This window comes from Vicugna pacos, chromosome 3 (assembly GCF_048564905.1).
Source record: "Vicugna pacos chromosome 3, VicPac4, whole genome shotgun sequence".
NCBI classification, from domain to species: Eukaryota; Metazoa; Chordata; class Mammalia; order Artiodactyla; family Camelidae; genus Vicugna; species Vicugna pacos.
The window spans coordinates 91,867,482-91,884,803 of NC_132989.1; the positions used below are offsets into that span (position 1 = coordinate 91,867,482).

At 39.2% G+C, this 17,322-nt stretch overlaps 1 protein-coding gene across 1 annotated transcript in view; it reads left to right on the forward strand.

Annotated features, from left to right (window-relative positions):
* Positions 1–17,322, forward strand: part of PLCXD3 (phosphatidylinositol specific phospholipase C X domain containing 3) — a 149,490-nt gene that overhangs the window by 83,855 nt on the left and 48,313 nt on the right. The window contains exon 2 of the mRNA XM_006207689.4: positions 14,056–14,764. Coding sequence (XP_006207751.1) covers positions 14,056–14,764 — 709 coding nt within the window. The remainder of the gene's footprint in view (positions 1–14,055; positions 14,765–17,322) is intronic.

Genomic DNA, 17,322 nt, shown 5'->3' on the forward strand with positions numbered 1-17,322 from the left:
TCAGGTAGCATTAGGTGATGCTATTCATATGTTCTGTGATATGAATAATGGTACCTATGTTCTAGTTTTTATAAACCAGTGTATACGTGTGCACCAGATCTACAGATATTGCTTATTATTTTAGCTTTGCCATGAGTTTGGAAAGTAAGAGGAGATAAACTGTTCTTTACATATCCAGATCTCAAGGCTGGAGAAAGAGAAAGGGAGATTGAAAGAAAGACCAGAGGAATATATCATCCCCATGTCTCAGATAAATTTTTGATTAGAAAAAAATGATCCAGCTGTGGGCAAGTGGTGTTTTGTGAGGGCATCATAGAATCAAAGGCTTATATTTCAAGAAGATGTTCTTTCTGTAGCGCAGACATGATGAAGGGTAATGTTGTGTTATTTCAGATTTTCATTATTCATAAAAGGAAAACCAATGGTGCCAGACATGCAAGAACAAAGCTAAATAGGCTTCAGAGGCCTTCTGGCTCTCAAATCTAAGAGAATATAATAATTGGATTGTTTATTTGCCATGTTTCTTATTTGTTTTCTTCTTAGAGGAAAAGCACAATAGAGATTCTTCATTCAGAGTAGCAGGTTTTAGTGATAGGGGTTTGGTTTATCTAATTTGCCCTGTCCCTTTCCCCAGGCCATTTATTCTATCTGTCCAGGTAGCCAGAGCTGCTCCTGTGCTTGCAAATATTCAAAACTGCCCCAAATTCTGGAGTCTGCCACTACACGAAAGTTTCAGTGGAGAAACCAGGGAAGGAGGTGCCGTTAAAAAGTTATCAGCGTCTTAAACAATCAGCTCCTAAAGAGGAGTAAGGGAGACAGGACTGGCTATGTGTGTCAGCCACATCTCCCTCCCCAGTTGTTTTCCTTTTTCTTATGAGGTATATATTACCTGAATTTGACTGAATCTCCTTTGTGACTCTTTCAATGGCTGCTGTGCATGCTTAGATTTAGCTACCTGTCCCAAGGATAAAACTAGTGGGGGAAGAGATGGTCAAGGAGTAAGCTACCCCACTACCCTACGCTTGAGCCCCCTACAGGTGGTCTGGGTTAAGTGAGAGCTGTGGGTTGTGGCTCTGAATATCAGGAGAACCTACACTTGTGGTACGAATCTGGAATGGCATGTCAATAAGGAGCAGAGCCTTGCAGAGATGGTGGGTCTTGGCATTGCTGTATCTGGCACAGGAAAGGGAACTCGTGATCCAGGGAAGCAATAAGAGAGAGGACTTTAAAACACGTTAAAGTACTCTTGGATGGCTATGGTAATGTTTCCATTGAGGAGCTCCAAGAATTTATGGCCACCATAGTGTTTATAACTTTTTGGCACAATTCTCTTTCATTTGTTTATTCAGCCAATATTTGGTGAGAACCTACTATGTGCCAAGCACTTAGTGCTCAGAGTTAATGATGCAGAAATAATAGTCAATAGTGGTAATAAAAGCTAATATTTGTGCAGTATTTTCTGTGATCCATGTCTGGTGCTTATCAACTTATTTTATTTTATAATTTTATACACAGATGGCATTATCAGCCCATTTACAGATTAGGATATTGAAGTTTACAGAGGTGGAAGGATATTATTTCATACAAGTATCTGAGTATCTTTCTTGTGCCAATTGCTGTGCGTTTTGCTGGCGATACAAAAGTGAGCAAGACAGATTAGATTCTTATTCTTGTGGAATTTAAATTCTAGCTGGGTGGGGATAGATGATAAGCAAATAGGCAATTAAATAAAATGAAACTTGAAGCTGGTGATAAATACAATGAAGAAAACAAAACTTGATCATATACAAGGGAGGGTGGGTTGAGTTGGGTACTTTAGGTATGGGAAGATTTACTGTAGAGAATGACATCTAAGCTGAGATTTGAATGAAAAGGTGTCAGTCAGGCACACAACGAGGGGCAGAGCAGGAGAAAGAGTGTGCACAAGGGCTAAATTGGAATGAGCTGAGCGTATTCGATTAGCAGAGAGAAGCCTGTGTAGCAGAAGCTCCACAAGCAAAGGAGATCCCATATTGAGTGGCCTGGGAGCCATGAGCTTCATGTCACTTAAAGCTCCTGAGAGTTCAGTTTCTTTTGACTTCATGGAGCACCCTGGGGGACAGCAGTTGGGGCAAGAACCAGACAGTCTGTTATGCAACAGATTTTCTTATATTTCCTCTTAGGTAAAGCACATCACTGTCTTGGGTACAGACTGTCTTGTCCTTCTTGGGCTACCCAGGCCCTTTGGGAGTTGAAGCAGAGCAGAGTATCAGAAAAGTGTGGCTTTCTTCTGGTTTTCTCCCACATTGTTCGCCAACAGACAAAGATTCCTTTGGTGTTCTTCTCTAAGCTCTGCTAAAATAGCCAAGGCCAACATTGTCAAAAAAAAATGCCATTTTTCTCCTTAATCTTTGCCACATTTCTGTGATAAACACCACCTTCTATCTTTCTTATTTAGTCATCCTTGATTCATGCTTGTCCCTGACTCATTGCATCTGGTAGAGTGGTCATTATGAATCTGGAAACAAAGACATTTGAAGGAGAGCAGCTTGGTGGCTTCAAGGATAAGAGAGATGAGGCTTTCTTGTGCTCAGATCTCCTACTGCCTTGTTCTTGTGCCCAAGGACTTGTGTTTGACTTATTAAGATGATCAGATTGCCTTCCAGAATTCACATGTAAGTGACCTCAGAAAACTTACCAAAATAAATGTTTTCTTATAAAGATTATTAATAAATGTATTAATAAATAAAAAACAAAGATCAGTTAGACTTTCTTCTTAGTGACACAGCAAAGGATTCAGCTAATAACCCACAACATGTGTGTTTATGACATCTCCCCAAACTTGGAAATCATACATGCAGAAGTGTGTGTATCAGTGTGTATGTGTGTATGCGTGTGTGTGTGTATGTGTGTGTGTGTGTGTGAAGAGATGGGAGCTAAGGGTAGGGAAGCATAGGAAACTGAGGAAAGAAAGCAAGGAAATGGGTTTGTAATTGATGAGGAAGAGATGCCATTATTACCTTAATTCCTCACTATTCAAAGTGTGGTCCTTAAAACAATAGCGTTGATAATACATGGGAGCTTATTGGAAATGCAAAATCTCATGCCCCACCTCAGATTTTAACAAGATCCTCAGGTGATCCATAAGCACATTAATATTGAAAAAGTATAGCCATAACAATTGCGTGTGTTTGGAGATATTATTCTTACCCTTTACCTTTGGTTATTAATTAGCTCTAGAAGATGATATCCAGCTCAGTATATCAAAAAGTATCACATATAGTTTTTATAGCATTTGTCATACTTTATAATAATAGTGATTTTTCTTGCCTAATTCACCCCACTATTATATGATTTCCACAAGGGCAGCGTCAGATGAGTCTTGTACAGTTGACCTTTGAACAATATGGGTTTGAACTGTTTGGGTCTGCTTACACATGGGTTTTCTCCAATAATAAATACTACAACAAGATTCGTGGTTGATGGAATCTGTAGCTGCAAAACCGAGAATACAGAGGAACTGAATAAACAGAGAGCCAACTATAAATTATACATGGATTTTCCACTGCAAAAGGGTCAATCCCCCTAATTGCTTAGGGATCAGCTATACTGCTTTACTTCCATGTCCTTGATCCGATGCATGGCATGTAACAGGTAATCAATAAATGTCCACCAAAATCTTGATACTACAGAGCAGGACATGAGACATAAGAGATACTTGATAGAAGGAACCTACCTTCCCTTCCCTTACTTGATAAGTGCTGTGAATTTAATACCCCAATCTCCCACCTCTTCTCAACCACACCCAGAGCGCTTATCACAGTGTCTTGCCCACAGTAGGTACTTGACTTGTTAAGTAAGAGCTAGACAAATCTAGTCTCTACAAAAACTTGAGCCTCACAGAAGTTTCTGGAGTGAAGATGGAGATCAATGAATAACAACTACCTATCTGCATGGTTTAATTTTAACCTGAAAGATTTACTGATTATCTTGAGAACTGTCAGATCAATTGAAAGAAGTTTTGAAGGGAAAAATTAAGAGATTGGTAGAAATAAGTGCCTAAGTCACATATTCTGTTGGGTTTCAAACAAACCCAAAAGCAATGCTTCATGTGTGATAGTTTTCAGTTGCCGTAAGTACTCAGAACAGCTTCAGAGTAGAGTGGCACAACGAGAAGCGTGTGAGAGATGAGTTTTGCTTTGGGAAAATGTGTGTACAGGTACAGGGAGGCAATTCAGTGTTTGGTTTCTACTTCTGGAAATTACTTTATCTGCCTGTACAGTTTCCAGTAAAGCAGGCTTTCTCATCCTTGTTACTACAGCAGTTCTCCCTTATCCAAGGTTTTGCTTTTCTCGGTTTCAGTTATCCGTGGTCAACTGTGGTCCAAAAATATTAAATGGAAAATTCCAGAAACAAACAATTCATAAGTTTTAAATTGCTCACTGTTCTGAGTGGTGTGATGAAATCTCACGCCAACTGCTCCAGCCCACCCTGGTTTGAATCATCCCTTTGTCCAGAGTGTCCAGTCTGTTGGTCACTTAGCTGTCTCAGTTATCAGATTGACTGTTGCAGTATCTCAGTGCTTGTGTTCAAGTAACCTTCATTTTACTTAATAATGACCCCGAAGTGCAGCAAATTGCAAGAGTTTGAATATTCTCTTACTGGGCCTAATTTATAGTTAGACTTTATCATAGGTATGTACATACAGAAAAAATATAGTATATATATAGGATTTGGTACCATCCATGGTTTGGGGCATCCACTGGATGTCTTGGAACGTATTCCCTGCAGATAAGGGGAAACTCTTGTACTGACAGTTTGGGCTGGTTGACTTGTTGTGGGAGCTCTCCAGGGCCTTGTAGGATGTTCAGCTGCATCCTTGGTCCTCTAGATGCCAGTAGCACTGCCCCTCTCAGTTGTAACAATGCAGAACATCTCCATGTGTTGTCAAATATCTCCTGGATCAAAATCACCCAATTAAGTACCACTTCTCTAGGGGAACAGATGGGTCTATTGGTCTTTCTGAGTACCTAACAAATACTGCCACTCTATTGATTTTCCTCTTAAATCTTTATAATTCAGATATAGATTCTTCCCAGTGGCAGGACCTTCTCTTTTAGGAATCTACCCTCACCAATACTGTGTTGGCAGATTTAGAAGATTGGGATATTGTAATCATTGGCTTATCAGCTCTGTACACACAGCAACAGCTCAGAGAATGGTTCGGTTTGACTCTCTGCTGAATATGGTCCGTCCAGACAGATGCTGCAGTGGAAAGGGAGAATGCATAGCTGAGCTGGTTTATGGGAAATTAGACAGTAATTTATGACTTCTCTATTTCTTGGGATCTCAATTATTTTTTCTGGCAGCCCTATTGTTAGTCCTTAAAAGAAGTATGAAAAGGAGGCTTAACAGTTTTACTAAGGTGGCAATTGAAGCAGGCTTTTTACCTGCCCCTGGATTGGAACGCTGCTGCTCTAAACTGTTAACTCTCAGCTCGTCTATTGGTTTAAAAAAAACAACCCAGTAAATTAAAGAAATTGTGATGAATTTTGAGCTTCTCTACTGGGAGGCATTGATGTAACAGAGTTTTACAAATTTAGCATCTGGGATCCCGGATCAAAACATTTAAGTGAGGAAACCAACCTCCTTTACTTCAGCTTACTGTCTCTGAGATGTGCTGAGGGAGAAGGCTTTACACAATATGAAAGGCACAGATTTACCCAAGAGAAATCACAGCATGGTTATTTTGCTTTTTCCTTTACAAAAGGATTGATCTCAGCATTCTGCAAGATATATCGGGTTTAATTTAATATTAAAAATTGTGTTTCCTGTACATTTATGTCAAGTGAAGTACACATATCAAATTATGAGTGTGTAGTTTTTAATTATCTGTTCAATTTTAGAAGTGTTTTGGTTTGTGATACATCCTGTGCATTATCTCTGATGACACAAAGTCTCATATTGCCCACAAACACCTGATCATGTGCTGGAGGACTGGGGTGGAATTACATGCCAGGAATAAGGAGTGACCCTTATTCTGCAAAGGTTTAATCTTTGTCTCTGAGAAATCCAAATAACTGATCACTTTAATCAATGGGATAAATAAAAATTAATGAAATTAATTTTAGGTTGTCAAATAAAGACCAAGTAATTAATTTTGAACTTTTTTTTCTGTCAGGTTGAGAATTGTGCAGTTAAAATTGGACATAATTGACTGACTTCCAAACCAAGTAAAAGTGATTTGAGAATTAATGTTGTTTTCATAATCTGTGTATTTTCTCTCCTCTGTTACATTTAGAAACCAAGAGTAGGTTTTATTTATTTTAAGTACTATCAGAAATGGGGCAGTACAGATCTACCTGCAGAGATGATCATGAGCTGAGGTCAGAGTCCTGTGTGCCATCAATCTGGTTTGTGCCCTCTCAAGGTCAGGATGCACACCAAGGTTGTGTTTAGGGATTTAGCACAAGGGTAAGAGGTAATGGAACTGCCTAATTAGGACTCTAGAGTCAGTGGTATTGAAGGAATACCAACAGGCAGACAGACTCAGCAGGTAACCTGGTTCTAGTTACCAATCTAACATTTTGTGATGAAATTTCAGTCTTCTAAGGGTGGGAGGGGGTCCTAAGAGCAAATAATTCCCTAAGAAGACTTGAATATGAGATAAATAACCAAGGCAAAATTCATGTTAATGAAAATGAGACAGAAAGCAAGAGGGATTTGTTGACAAATGCCACTCTATTGGCTGGAGTCCATTTCTTCTAAGATTAAATCTATTCTGCAGGCTAAGGCAGAGTAATGCCTATAGAGGAAGGTTGAACGGTAGTAGTTTGGATGAAGGGAACATTACCTAAACGCTGTATCAGTGGTCCAGCAGGATACAAGGCCATTGGCAATGGAATTTTGGAATAGGCCATACCTGAAAGAGAATTTGGAGGTCAATACAAGAGACTTTAAGGCTGATTGAATGTGAGGATTGAGGGGCAAGTAAGAATTCAACATGAATCTAAGGATGAGATAAAAGGTTTATGAGATAAGTATGAAAGGGACACATATAAAGGAGCAGGTTTGAAAGGGAAGAAACTGAGGTTCATTTAGAACATTTTAAGTTTCAGTTTCCCATGGAGTAGCGAAATTTAGCAGCCTGGTAGGCAGACAGGAAATCTGTAATGCAGGTCAGATTAAATAGTGTCAATATATTATGCATCTATTGTAAGGCATGAGGCCAAAGAAATGAATGAGATCAAGGAGAAGCATGGAGCGAGTTGAAGTCTTGAACAGAACTTTGGACAACACTCTGGTTTAGGAATTGGAAGAGCAACAAGAGACAGCCAAGGAGACCGAGGAGGGACACCTTCAGAGGAAGCAGGGAAACTCCAGCGAGCCGAAGGAGGGAAATATTTCAGGAAGGAAGCACAGTAATATCAACTGTTCCAGGAAGGCTGAGCAAGACTCCCTCATGCGTTGATTCAACAGCGTTAGCTAAGTGCCTGTCCAGATCTGTTCTAGACTGTAGGAATGAGGTCGCAGAAGGCTGGTGAGGTTCTTTAGTAGTCCTTGAGGCTATTTCAGAGGTTTTATATGAGTTACAATCATAATAATCTATTTACAGTGGGTTCAAGATGGAACCAAAGTCAGGAAAGAGAGAGCCGGGTTGTGTAGATTAACTTCTGAGAAATCTAAAAGCAAATGGAGGGAAAAAAAAAAAGAGGGCCAATATTCGCCTAACCTGTAAAAATGATTATTAGTAAAAGCAGCTATTTCAGTTTTGTAGTGTGTCTTCTGTGAACAATTTTGACCTATTGACTTGAATCAAATGTTTCTACATTAATAAAGCTAGATACACACTAGTGGGCATAGGAATTACAAGGCATAATGATTTGCTTTTTAGGAAGCTTACATTCTAGATGAAAATCAGTGTGTATAAATATGTAGGGGGTTGCAGATAGAGAGCAAGATATAAAGATAGAAAAAATTCAATGAGCAAAATGAGTGTTGGTAACAACATCTAATAATAATCACTAGTTGATGAGAGGGAGCTGCAGACCAGAGGAACTGTGAAATTCAGGGAAAAAGTAAGCCATCAGGAGTGTACAAAGGAATCCATGTAAGTCACAAAAGAAGACCGGGAATAAGACTTTCATAAAGGGAAGACAGGAGAGTAACTCCACTCCAGAGCTCTGACTCTTCTTATGGGAAGTGGAGATAGTGCCACCTGCCTATCTTCCACTCTAGCAAAGGGCCTCAGAAACTAAATCTACCCTTTCAGTTCCTCACCAAGCAGTCTTCTTTTGTTTCACAAATGGAAGGAACATATGCTTCCGTACTCCTGTGTGGTTGGCCCTACTATCACAAGAGGTACCAAGATATCAAATTCACAGGAAACCTGGTTCCCAAGAAAGCAGGAATCTTAAAAACCTCAGCTCTGTGCTAAATAAAACATGAATAGAAGGATCAGGCAAGGAAAGGGAAATACAGAGTGCCATGCATAAGCTTTTGCAAGCAAGCTCAGTGCTCTGCAGAGGCCAGGAGGGGAACGGTTCTTATATTGACAGTCAGAGCCTTGATTCTAAGGTTAGGAATGTAGATACTGGAATTGCACACTCATGGGCATGTCAAACCTTAGCCCACCAGGCCTTTTTTTCTGCACATTCACAGATGTAATGGACTTGATACATTTTCTTTGACGTTGATTAAACCCATAATTTTGTAAAATCTGAAATGGAATGATGGCCAAACAGAAGCCAACCAGAACTTCATCTCAAAGGGCTTATATAAATAATACTGGAAAGATACTGAATGGAAGAGAGGCAGTACATAACATACATAACAGATCAATTTTCTCAAGATGGTAGACTATAAAGATTTAGTTGCCATTCAAAGCAACAAGAAATAGCATAATTTTGATTGTTCTATATTTGCTAAATCTTAGACAAGTCATGGATAAAAATCTTGTTTGCAAAAAATATTTACAAACCTAAATCCTGCAACTTGAGTTATTTCTCTTCCTGCCTTCCTTCTAAATGAGCTTATACAGTCAACCCAATCGTATTTGTCTAGGTAATATTTTTCTTAGCCACAAGTGAGTAGGTGTTTTGTGATTAGATATATCATCATAAGAAAATAATAGTAATTTAAGTTTTATAGTTGTTTTATGGAACTTTCATGAACATGGATTCATTTCTTTCTTGTAAGAATCCTATGAAGTAGGTGTAGAGAGTATACTAAGTGAACAATCGAGAAACTCAAAGCCAGAACTGTCAACAATCTGATGACTCTCCAGTGTTAAACTGTGAGTTAGTGAGCTTGAATTCAAGCCTAGGCTCCCAGCACCCCTTTCAGTGCTGCTCTCAATGCACTGCATTGTCTAGTTTACTTTAACGTGAAGGCTAGACTGCACCAGACTGAAATCAAAGTGTTGGCCAAGGCTGTAATCTCATTTGACGTTGAGGCTCCTCTTGCGAGCTTGCTAATTGTAGGCAGACTCTAGTTCCTTTAGTTGTAGGATGGTGACCCTCAGCTCCTAGAAGCTGCCCATTCTTCACTCTGTAAGGAGGAGAACGTTTGCTCTTTCGATTTGAATCCAGTGATTGGTGGTCTACAAATTAATTGACAACAGACAGATAAACAGGGGAAAAGACAAGGTTTATTTATGTATACAAGATGTACGTGCAGAAGCACTCAAAGACGAGTAACTCACTGAATAACCAGAAAGGCTCATACACGAAACCTAACAAAAGAAGGATGGGTAAGCCTTCAATGGGAGAGCATGGAAGGTTCTAATTTTTTTTTTTAATTCTGATGAATAGCTGAACTCACACTTCTGGTGCTAAGGTCAGTTTTTTTGTTTTTTTTTTCCCCAACCAAGAAACTCTCTGGGAGGAAAATCAATGGCGACTATGTTTTCAGAGACTTGGTTTAAGTATAGATAATGTTTCTTGCTTGTGGCTGCTGATTGTTCAGACATATTCAGTTCAATGTAATTTTCATACTACTTTGGTGGGCTATTAATTCTTCAGCTGCCACATGGCCCTCCTACAACATTGCATTTTGCTTCTTCAAGACCAACAGATCATCTGCTGTTTGTTATCTCTATTTGATGGGCTTAATTGCTTAGGTTAGACAGGCCCAAGGTAATCTCCCTTTGGTAAATTCAAAGCCAACTGATGAGCACCCTTAATTATATCTGAAAAGAATCTCTTTTCCATATACTGGAACATAATCATGAGAATGATATCTCATCATATTTACCACATTCAAAGGGAGCGGATTATACTGGGCATCTAGCCTAGGGGTTGGGAGTTTTGGGGCCATCCTAGAATTTCCTACCACACCAAATGATAGGATGAGAAGCTAAGTCCAGTACTACAAAAGATCATAAAAATGAGATCATCATACAGATTCCTTACACTGTCAAGTTTATAAAATGGATGCTGCATGCTAGCAAATTAGACTAGATAACATCTAAGATCGTCCATGGCAGTATGCAGAATGGAGTAACTCCATTTGTGTATTCAAGAAGACTTTCTAAACCACCTTTCTTTCTTCCACTCTTTCTCTTATCTGATACATAGTTTTCAAGCATAAACATATGCATGTGAACATTTTATATTAAACTCATTTATCTTCATTAAGATTCCAAGTTCTTATATTAGGCAGTTGGGTCTGTAGACCTCAAATCCCCTCATTAACCCCAAAGAGTTGTTATAACCTGTAATAGTTAACTATTGCTGTGTAACAAATTATTCGAAAACTTAGTCACTTAAAACAACACACAGCTTCTGTGGCTCAGGAATCTAGGCAAAGCTTAACTGGGCCCTTTACTTCAGGGTCTCTCACAAGCCTGCAATCAAGATCCCACTGGGACAGGATGTGTTTCCAAGCTTAGTCAGTGGCTGCTGACAGGATTCAGATCCTTGAGGGCTGTTGGACTGAGGGGCTCAGTTTTTAACTCACTGTTGTCTGGAGGTCGTTCTTTGTCACATGGGCCTCTACAGCATGGCAGTTTACTTCATCAAAACCAGCAAGAGAGAGAGTAGCATGATGGACATCACAAACTTTTGTAACCTAACCTCAGAAGTGGTATCCCAACCTGCTTGTGTTATTTAATTCATTAGAAACAAGCCCTAGATTGGGCCCGCACTCAGATGGAGAGATGTGAATGCCAGGAGGACAGAGGACGTTAGGGTCTGTCTTAGAAGTATGCCTGCTGCCTGAGTGAGGGAATGATGTAGCAGACTGAGGAGAAACTAATAAAGGTGCCTGTTTCCAAGAAATGAAAGAAAATAACCTCTTCCATTACATTCACTTATCCAGAGCCAGAGCAAAGGAACTTGCCTGGACTGAGCTCATGATGGAAGTAGCCAGCCCTTGTCTGAGTAGAGATGGCAGATCAAACACAACATGGAGAAGCTAAGTTCAGAATCAGAGAAGCAACATTAAGCATCAGGTCCAAGGGACAAGTAGATAAGAGAAGGATAAGAGGACAAGAAAATGGGAATACTGAGCCAATGTACAACCAAAATATTAGGCCAGATAAGGCAGACAGGTTGTGAATGTAGCTACGAACTGAAAAACAGTGCTTAGCACTGTTTCACTCACAGGCAGCCTTCCTAGTTTTAAAGACACAGGGCTGGGCCAGACTTTTTCTCTGTTGTTGAAAGTCATAAAGCAGTATTGCTGTATTTTTATTTTAAGTTCAAACAAATAGAAAATGTAATGATTTAGAGGAAATGTTGAAACTGGAGAGGAATTGCTATCCAAATGAAATTAAAAGTCCTGAAAATATTCTTTTTTTGGCTAAAATTAGATTATGTATTTTCTCCCAAAATGCATAGATAGTGTTTTGTATTGATTGATAATTTAATTCTCCTCTCCAAACAATATTTGCATCTGGTGCATCATCCTGCACATCAGCGTAATCTAGCTTAGAATGAATATTGGTAAGGGGATCAATGGTTTCTCCTCTGACTGTTGGCTGTTTTTAATTTATATTTTTAACATTACCTTATTTTAGCCTTAATAACAAATTAATATCATTATTAACATGTTGAAAACAAAGAACAACTCATTTCTGGAGGAAGAAATGTAGTCATATTTAATTCCCTTTCTGCTTCTAATTCTGTCTTCAACTAGATTACAAAAATAACCAATTACTTTCATCCACCTTTTTTTCACATGCCTGGAAATAAACTTTAGATTTTTTAAATTTTGTAAATTTTGTAAATTAGCCCTTATTTTGAGGGCTTATTTATTGATACCTATTTTAATCCTAGGTTATTTCATTATAACTTTTCTTATACTCACTTTTTTATTTCTTTCTTTAAACATACTCTTGAACAATATTACAGTCTGCTTAGTTTCTTCATTAATACTAGCAATCGACTGAACAGCAACTAATAAATCAACAGGCAGCAATTTAAATCCCTATTAAAATTTGCCAATGCCAGATCCAAACTGACAGTTTTGCTTATTCAGAAATTTTCTTCCCATACTTTCTCCTAAAGATAAATAGATCAGATAGTTCAGGATGAAATTAAACACAGCATTTCTATATTTGGGGGTTATCTTTCATTGTTTGAAAAAAGTCCAATAATTCTGAGGTATTATCTGTTCCAAATCTTGAAGGTTATAATTTGCAAGATATCAAAGTATTTTTCAAAATATTTTCTCTAAATACCTACCATGGTGTCTGAAATTCATACTCTTGTGACTCTTATGGGCTGTTTAATGCTAGGCATAGATATAGAGATATGCATAGAGACATGTAGATATAGATTAATGCAGACATGGAATATAGACAAAGAGAAGTATTGCATCACTGAAAAAAAGTTGCTTCAATCAGGCAAAGGCCCTGAGGTGGTGATAATAAACTTAGAGGGCTGTGTGTGTGTGTGTGTGTGCACACGTGTGCGTGTGTGCTGAGTTGGAAGGGTGAAACATCTAGAAAAAGCTGTGCCTCAGGGGATGTAGATCAGGAGTAGAGCAACAAGATGTGAGGAAGCCAGAGTAGCAGATGGGGAATGATGACATCTGCTTTTTCTAATATGTGAAAAATCCAGAATACATTAATTTAATTTTACTTCTTAGTCATGCCCAAGAATTAAAGGAGGCTTTAAAAAATAAAATTACAACTTGAAATATTTTTTTCCTTTTTTGGGTCCAATCATATTTCAAATGGCACTCTGTACTTACAAGACAAATCATACACAGGTTCATCACTACACTTCTGGAGTTTTGTATTTGTAACTGCCAAAAATAACTAACCAACTAACTAGATTCTTCCGAGGAAGAAATCTCTTCTAAATTTGGAAGCAACTCCAGCAAGAGCTTTCACTGTTGAGAGTAACTGTCCGTGAAGAAAATAGTCAATTAGTTAATTTTTAAATGTTGTCTGTTGTGTTAATTTGTAAGAAAAAATAATTGTTTTTTCAATATGTAAGAAGTACTTGACTTTATCTATGTTCACGGTTGCCTAAATGCAGGGTCAGAAATGAAGTTGAATGTGCCAGTACTGTACTGTTCTCCTGCATTTTTTTTCTCCCTTCCTCTATTCCTGTGACCTCTTACACTTTCCCAAGTGTATGAGGTGACACTGATCGTCTGCTGGTGAAAAGGTCTTCTTTATTCATTGAAACAAGCCCTCTAGGCTTAAAATAAACCTGAAATAAGGGAAAGAGCAAGGTTGCAGACAAAGTATTTGGAAACTGGCGAGTCCCTATAAATTCTAGTTTATGGACGGTCACGTATGCCACCTACATAGAAAACCAGTTCTAATGAATACATTCCAATGAATACATTAAAAATAGAAGACGATCTTCTGAATTTTAAAATATTTATTAGATGGCATCTTTTCTTATCATTTTACAAACCGTTTGGTCTATTGAAGTCCTCTGTGTACTACACTAGGTTATAAAAAGGACACTTCTAAGACATTTGAATGAACTAGGTAAATATTCCTGAGTATTTCCTTTGGCTCATTTGAGGAAGAGACAGGGACATTGCAAGAGGGAAAGAAGTTAGGAAGGACAAAGGACTGAAATGTAACCACATCATGCCTTGTTATTTTTCTAGGATCTCATGATTCCTTCAGCTTCTACATTGATGAAGCCTCTCCAGTGGGGCCTGAACAGCCAGAAACTGTCCAGAATTTTGTCTCTGTGTTTGGAACTGTAGCCAAAAAGCTGATGCGGAAATGGCTGGCTACTCAAACAATGAACTTCACTGGTCAGCTAGGAGCTGGGATCCGTTATTTTGATCTACGAATTTCCACCAAGCCCAGAGACCCCGACAATGAACTCTACTTTGCTCATGGTTTGTTCAGTGCCAAAGTCAGTGAAGGCCTAGAGGAGATCAATGCATTCCTCACAGATCACCATAAAGAGGTAGTATTCTTGGACTTCAACCATTTTTATGGGATGCAGAAATACCACCATGAAAAACTGGTGCAAATGCTGAAAGACATCTACGGGAATAAAATGTGCCCAGCGATTTTTGCCCAGGAGGTGAGTCTCAAGTACCTGTGGGAGAAGGACTATCAAGTGCTGGTCTTCTATCACAGCCCAGTGGCTCTGGAGGTGCCCTTTCTCTGGCCAGGCCAGATGATGCCAGCACCCTGGGCCAACACCACCGACCCAGAAAAACTGATCCAGTTTCTTCAGGCGTCCATCACTGAGAGAAGAAAGAAGGGGTCGTTTTTTATATCTCAGGTGGTGCTGACCCCCAAGGCCAGCACCGTGGTCAAAGGCGTGGCCAGCGGTCTCAGAGAAACAATCACAGAAAGGTAAGTGTCTTTAAAATATCAGGAGAAATTTTAAGTAATTAAACCCAAATTCAAAGAGCTAGTAACTTATGGAACTAATAAAATTCATACTCATGTATGTTAGTTTCCCAGCTATCACAACAGAGTACTACAAGCTAGGTGGCTTGATACAAGAGAAATTTACTGTCCCTCAGGTCCAGAGGCTAGAAGTCTGAAAGCAAGATGTCAGCAGGATCGACTCCCTCTGAGGGCTCTGAGGGGGAACCTTTCCCATGCCTCTCCCCACAGGGTCCATTAACTTATAGATGCATCATTCCAATACCTGCCTCCACCTTCACATGGCATTCTCCCTGTGATTCTCTCTCTTCTCCTCTTATAACTGGTCATATTGGATTAGGGTCCACCCTGATGATCGCATCGTAACTCCATTACATCTGTAAACATCCTGTTTCCAAATAAGGTTACACTTACAGGTACTGGGGATCAGAACTTCATTATGTCATTTTGTAGGACACAGACCAACCCATTGCAGTATGCACTTTGACTCCACATCTGGTTATCTTTTCATAGCACTCCTTTTCACATTTGTGTGGCACTTTATAGATTACAAAGCCCCTTCTCTACTATTTTCAGGGTATTTTCACGTACCTAATTCCATCTGATTTGCGTGACAACACTGGGAAGTAGATATTGTCTCAGAGATAAAAATTAAGGTTCAGAGAAGTGATACGTTTTGCCTAAAGCCACTTGGCAATGAATGATGACACAAAGACTCAACCCCCATTCTTCTCAAGCCATAATCTGTGCCTTTACGCTATACTCTAAGCAAGAATCATCCTCCAGAGGGTAGACATTTCATTGATTAAGCCCAGCCATACATGTAGAGTAGTGATTACCTGTGAGGTATAATTAACAATCACCAAAGATCTCTGTAGCTCATTCCCCTGACACAAAATGTAGAATGTAATTATTATTTATTCTTTTCAGTTAAAGTACTAAGCAAGACAAACATTGTCTGAAGACCAAACACAATTCCTATCACACCTTGTATCTTTAATTGATATTTTGAATTATGATAAAGAGAGAGTGCATGAATATCTTGCTCAGGGTCTTTGTAAGAAAAGACAAGAAAATGAGGAGAAAAGACAAGAAAATGAGGAGAAAAGACAAGGAGGTGAGAATGCTATGGGTGGCCTTCCAGCATAGCATATAGGGTGAGAAATGGCAGATGAAACTTGTAGTGGGGCAGGCACATATTTGCAAGTAGGCTTTTAGCCAGGCTACTGGGAATTTCATCCTGTGAACAACGGGGAGCTGAAAAAATTATATTTAGTGGTGGAGTGACTTGACCAGGTCTGCATTTTGAGATAATTGATGAAGCATGGAGGGTAGATGGGGTGGGGAGAGTGAGCAGTTAAGAGGTGCCTGGAACTGTTTTAGGAAGGAAGTGCAAGCCAAACTGAAGAAGTGAGAAAATGTAGGAGGGGACAAGATGGCACAGCAAAAGTTAGGGTGAATTGGTGGCTATTCAGCTATATGGTTTGAATGAGAGAAAAGAGTTAAGAATTAAGTTTCTTCTTGAGAAGCAGAATGAGTGATGAAACCATTCACAGAGGCAAGAAACAAAGGTACACAGACTTCAGAAAGCGGTGGGGAAGACACAATCAGGGTTATGCCAAGTTTAAGGTGCTAGTGGGTCATCCAAGCAGATGTGGCCAGTTGACCATTAGGAATGTAGGCTGACTTATTTGGGGAATACTGGCATTTTTTGGCAATGAAAGCCACAAGCAAATGGAGAGGAAGGGTTCTTCCATACAAAACTATAACTTCCTTCTCTTATTCAGATGTTAGCTGAGATCTCCCTGTTCCTTCAATTCGGATAAGACTCCTAACCCTTCACTGTACACCCTACACAAGTTTGAAGGCTTCCCTAAGATTTCTGCTGATGTCCGGGTTTCTTACATTCTGATGCTATGAGCCTTGCTGCTTCTGGATTACAAAATTTTATGAACTGATTGTCCCATGTGGCCTGTCCATGTCCCACCCTGTGTAATTTGAGACATGGAACTTGCTTCTTGCTCAATTTCCACAATGGTTTATTTGGACTTAACTGAAGATCTAAGGAGACAAGGGAGAGTTTATAATCATGATTTAAAGTTGAATTTTAGACTTATCTGGAATTACAAATTTCCTGGCCTGGCCCATCTCCTGATGACATCTGTACCACTTTTCACTGTAGACTCAAGTCCTCTGACTGAATCCTCTCCTCCATCTCTTTCTCCTTGTCCTTTTCTCATCTGTTTTCTCTCCCTCACCCCTTTACTGCAGTGGAGACTCTGCACTCTCCTCTGGATTATTATACCAAACTATTCACCTCTCTCCCTGGCCCTAAGCCTCCATTCAGTTAGTCCCATCAATGTATTCATTGGAAAAGAAGACTTTTTATTTAATAGCACCACCTTCTACAAAAATTACTTGTTCTGGTAAATAACAACTTACCACTTAAAAATGAGGATATATAGTATATACACATGAGTGTGTTGTTTTTCAAATTTACCCCAAAAAGCCCCCAGATTTTT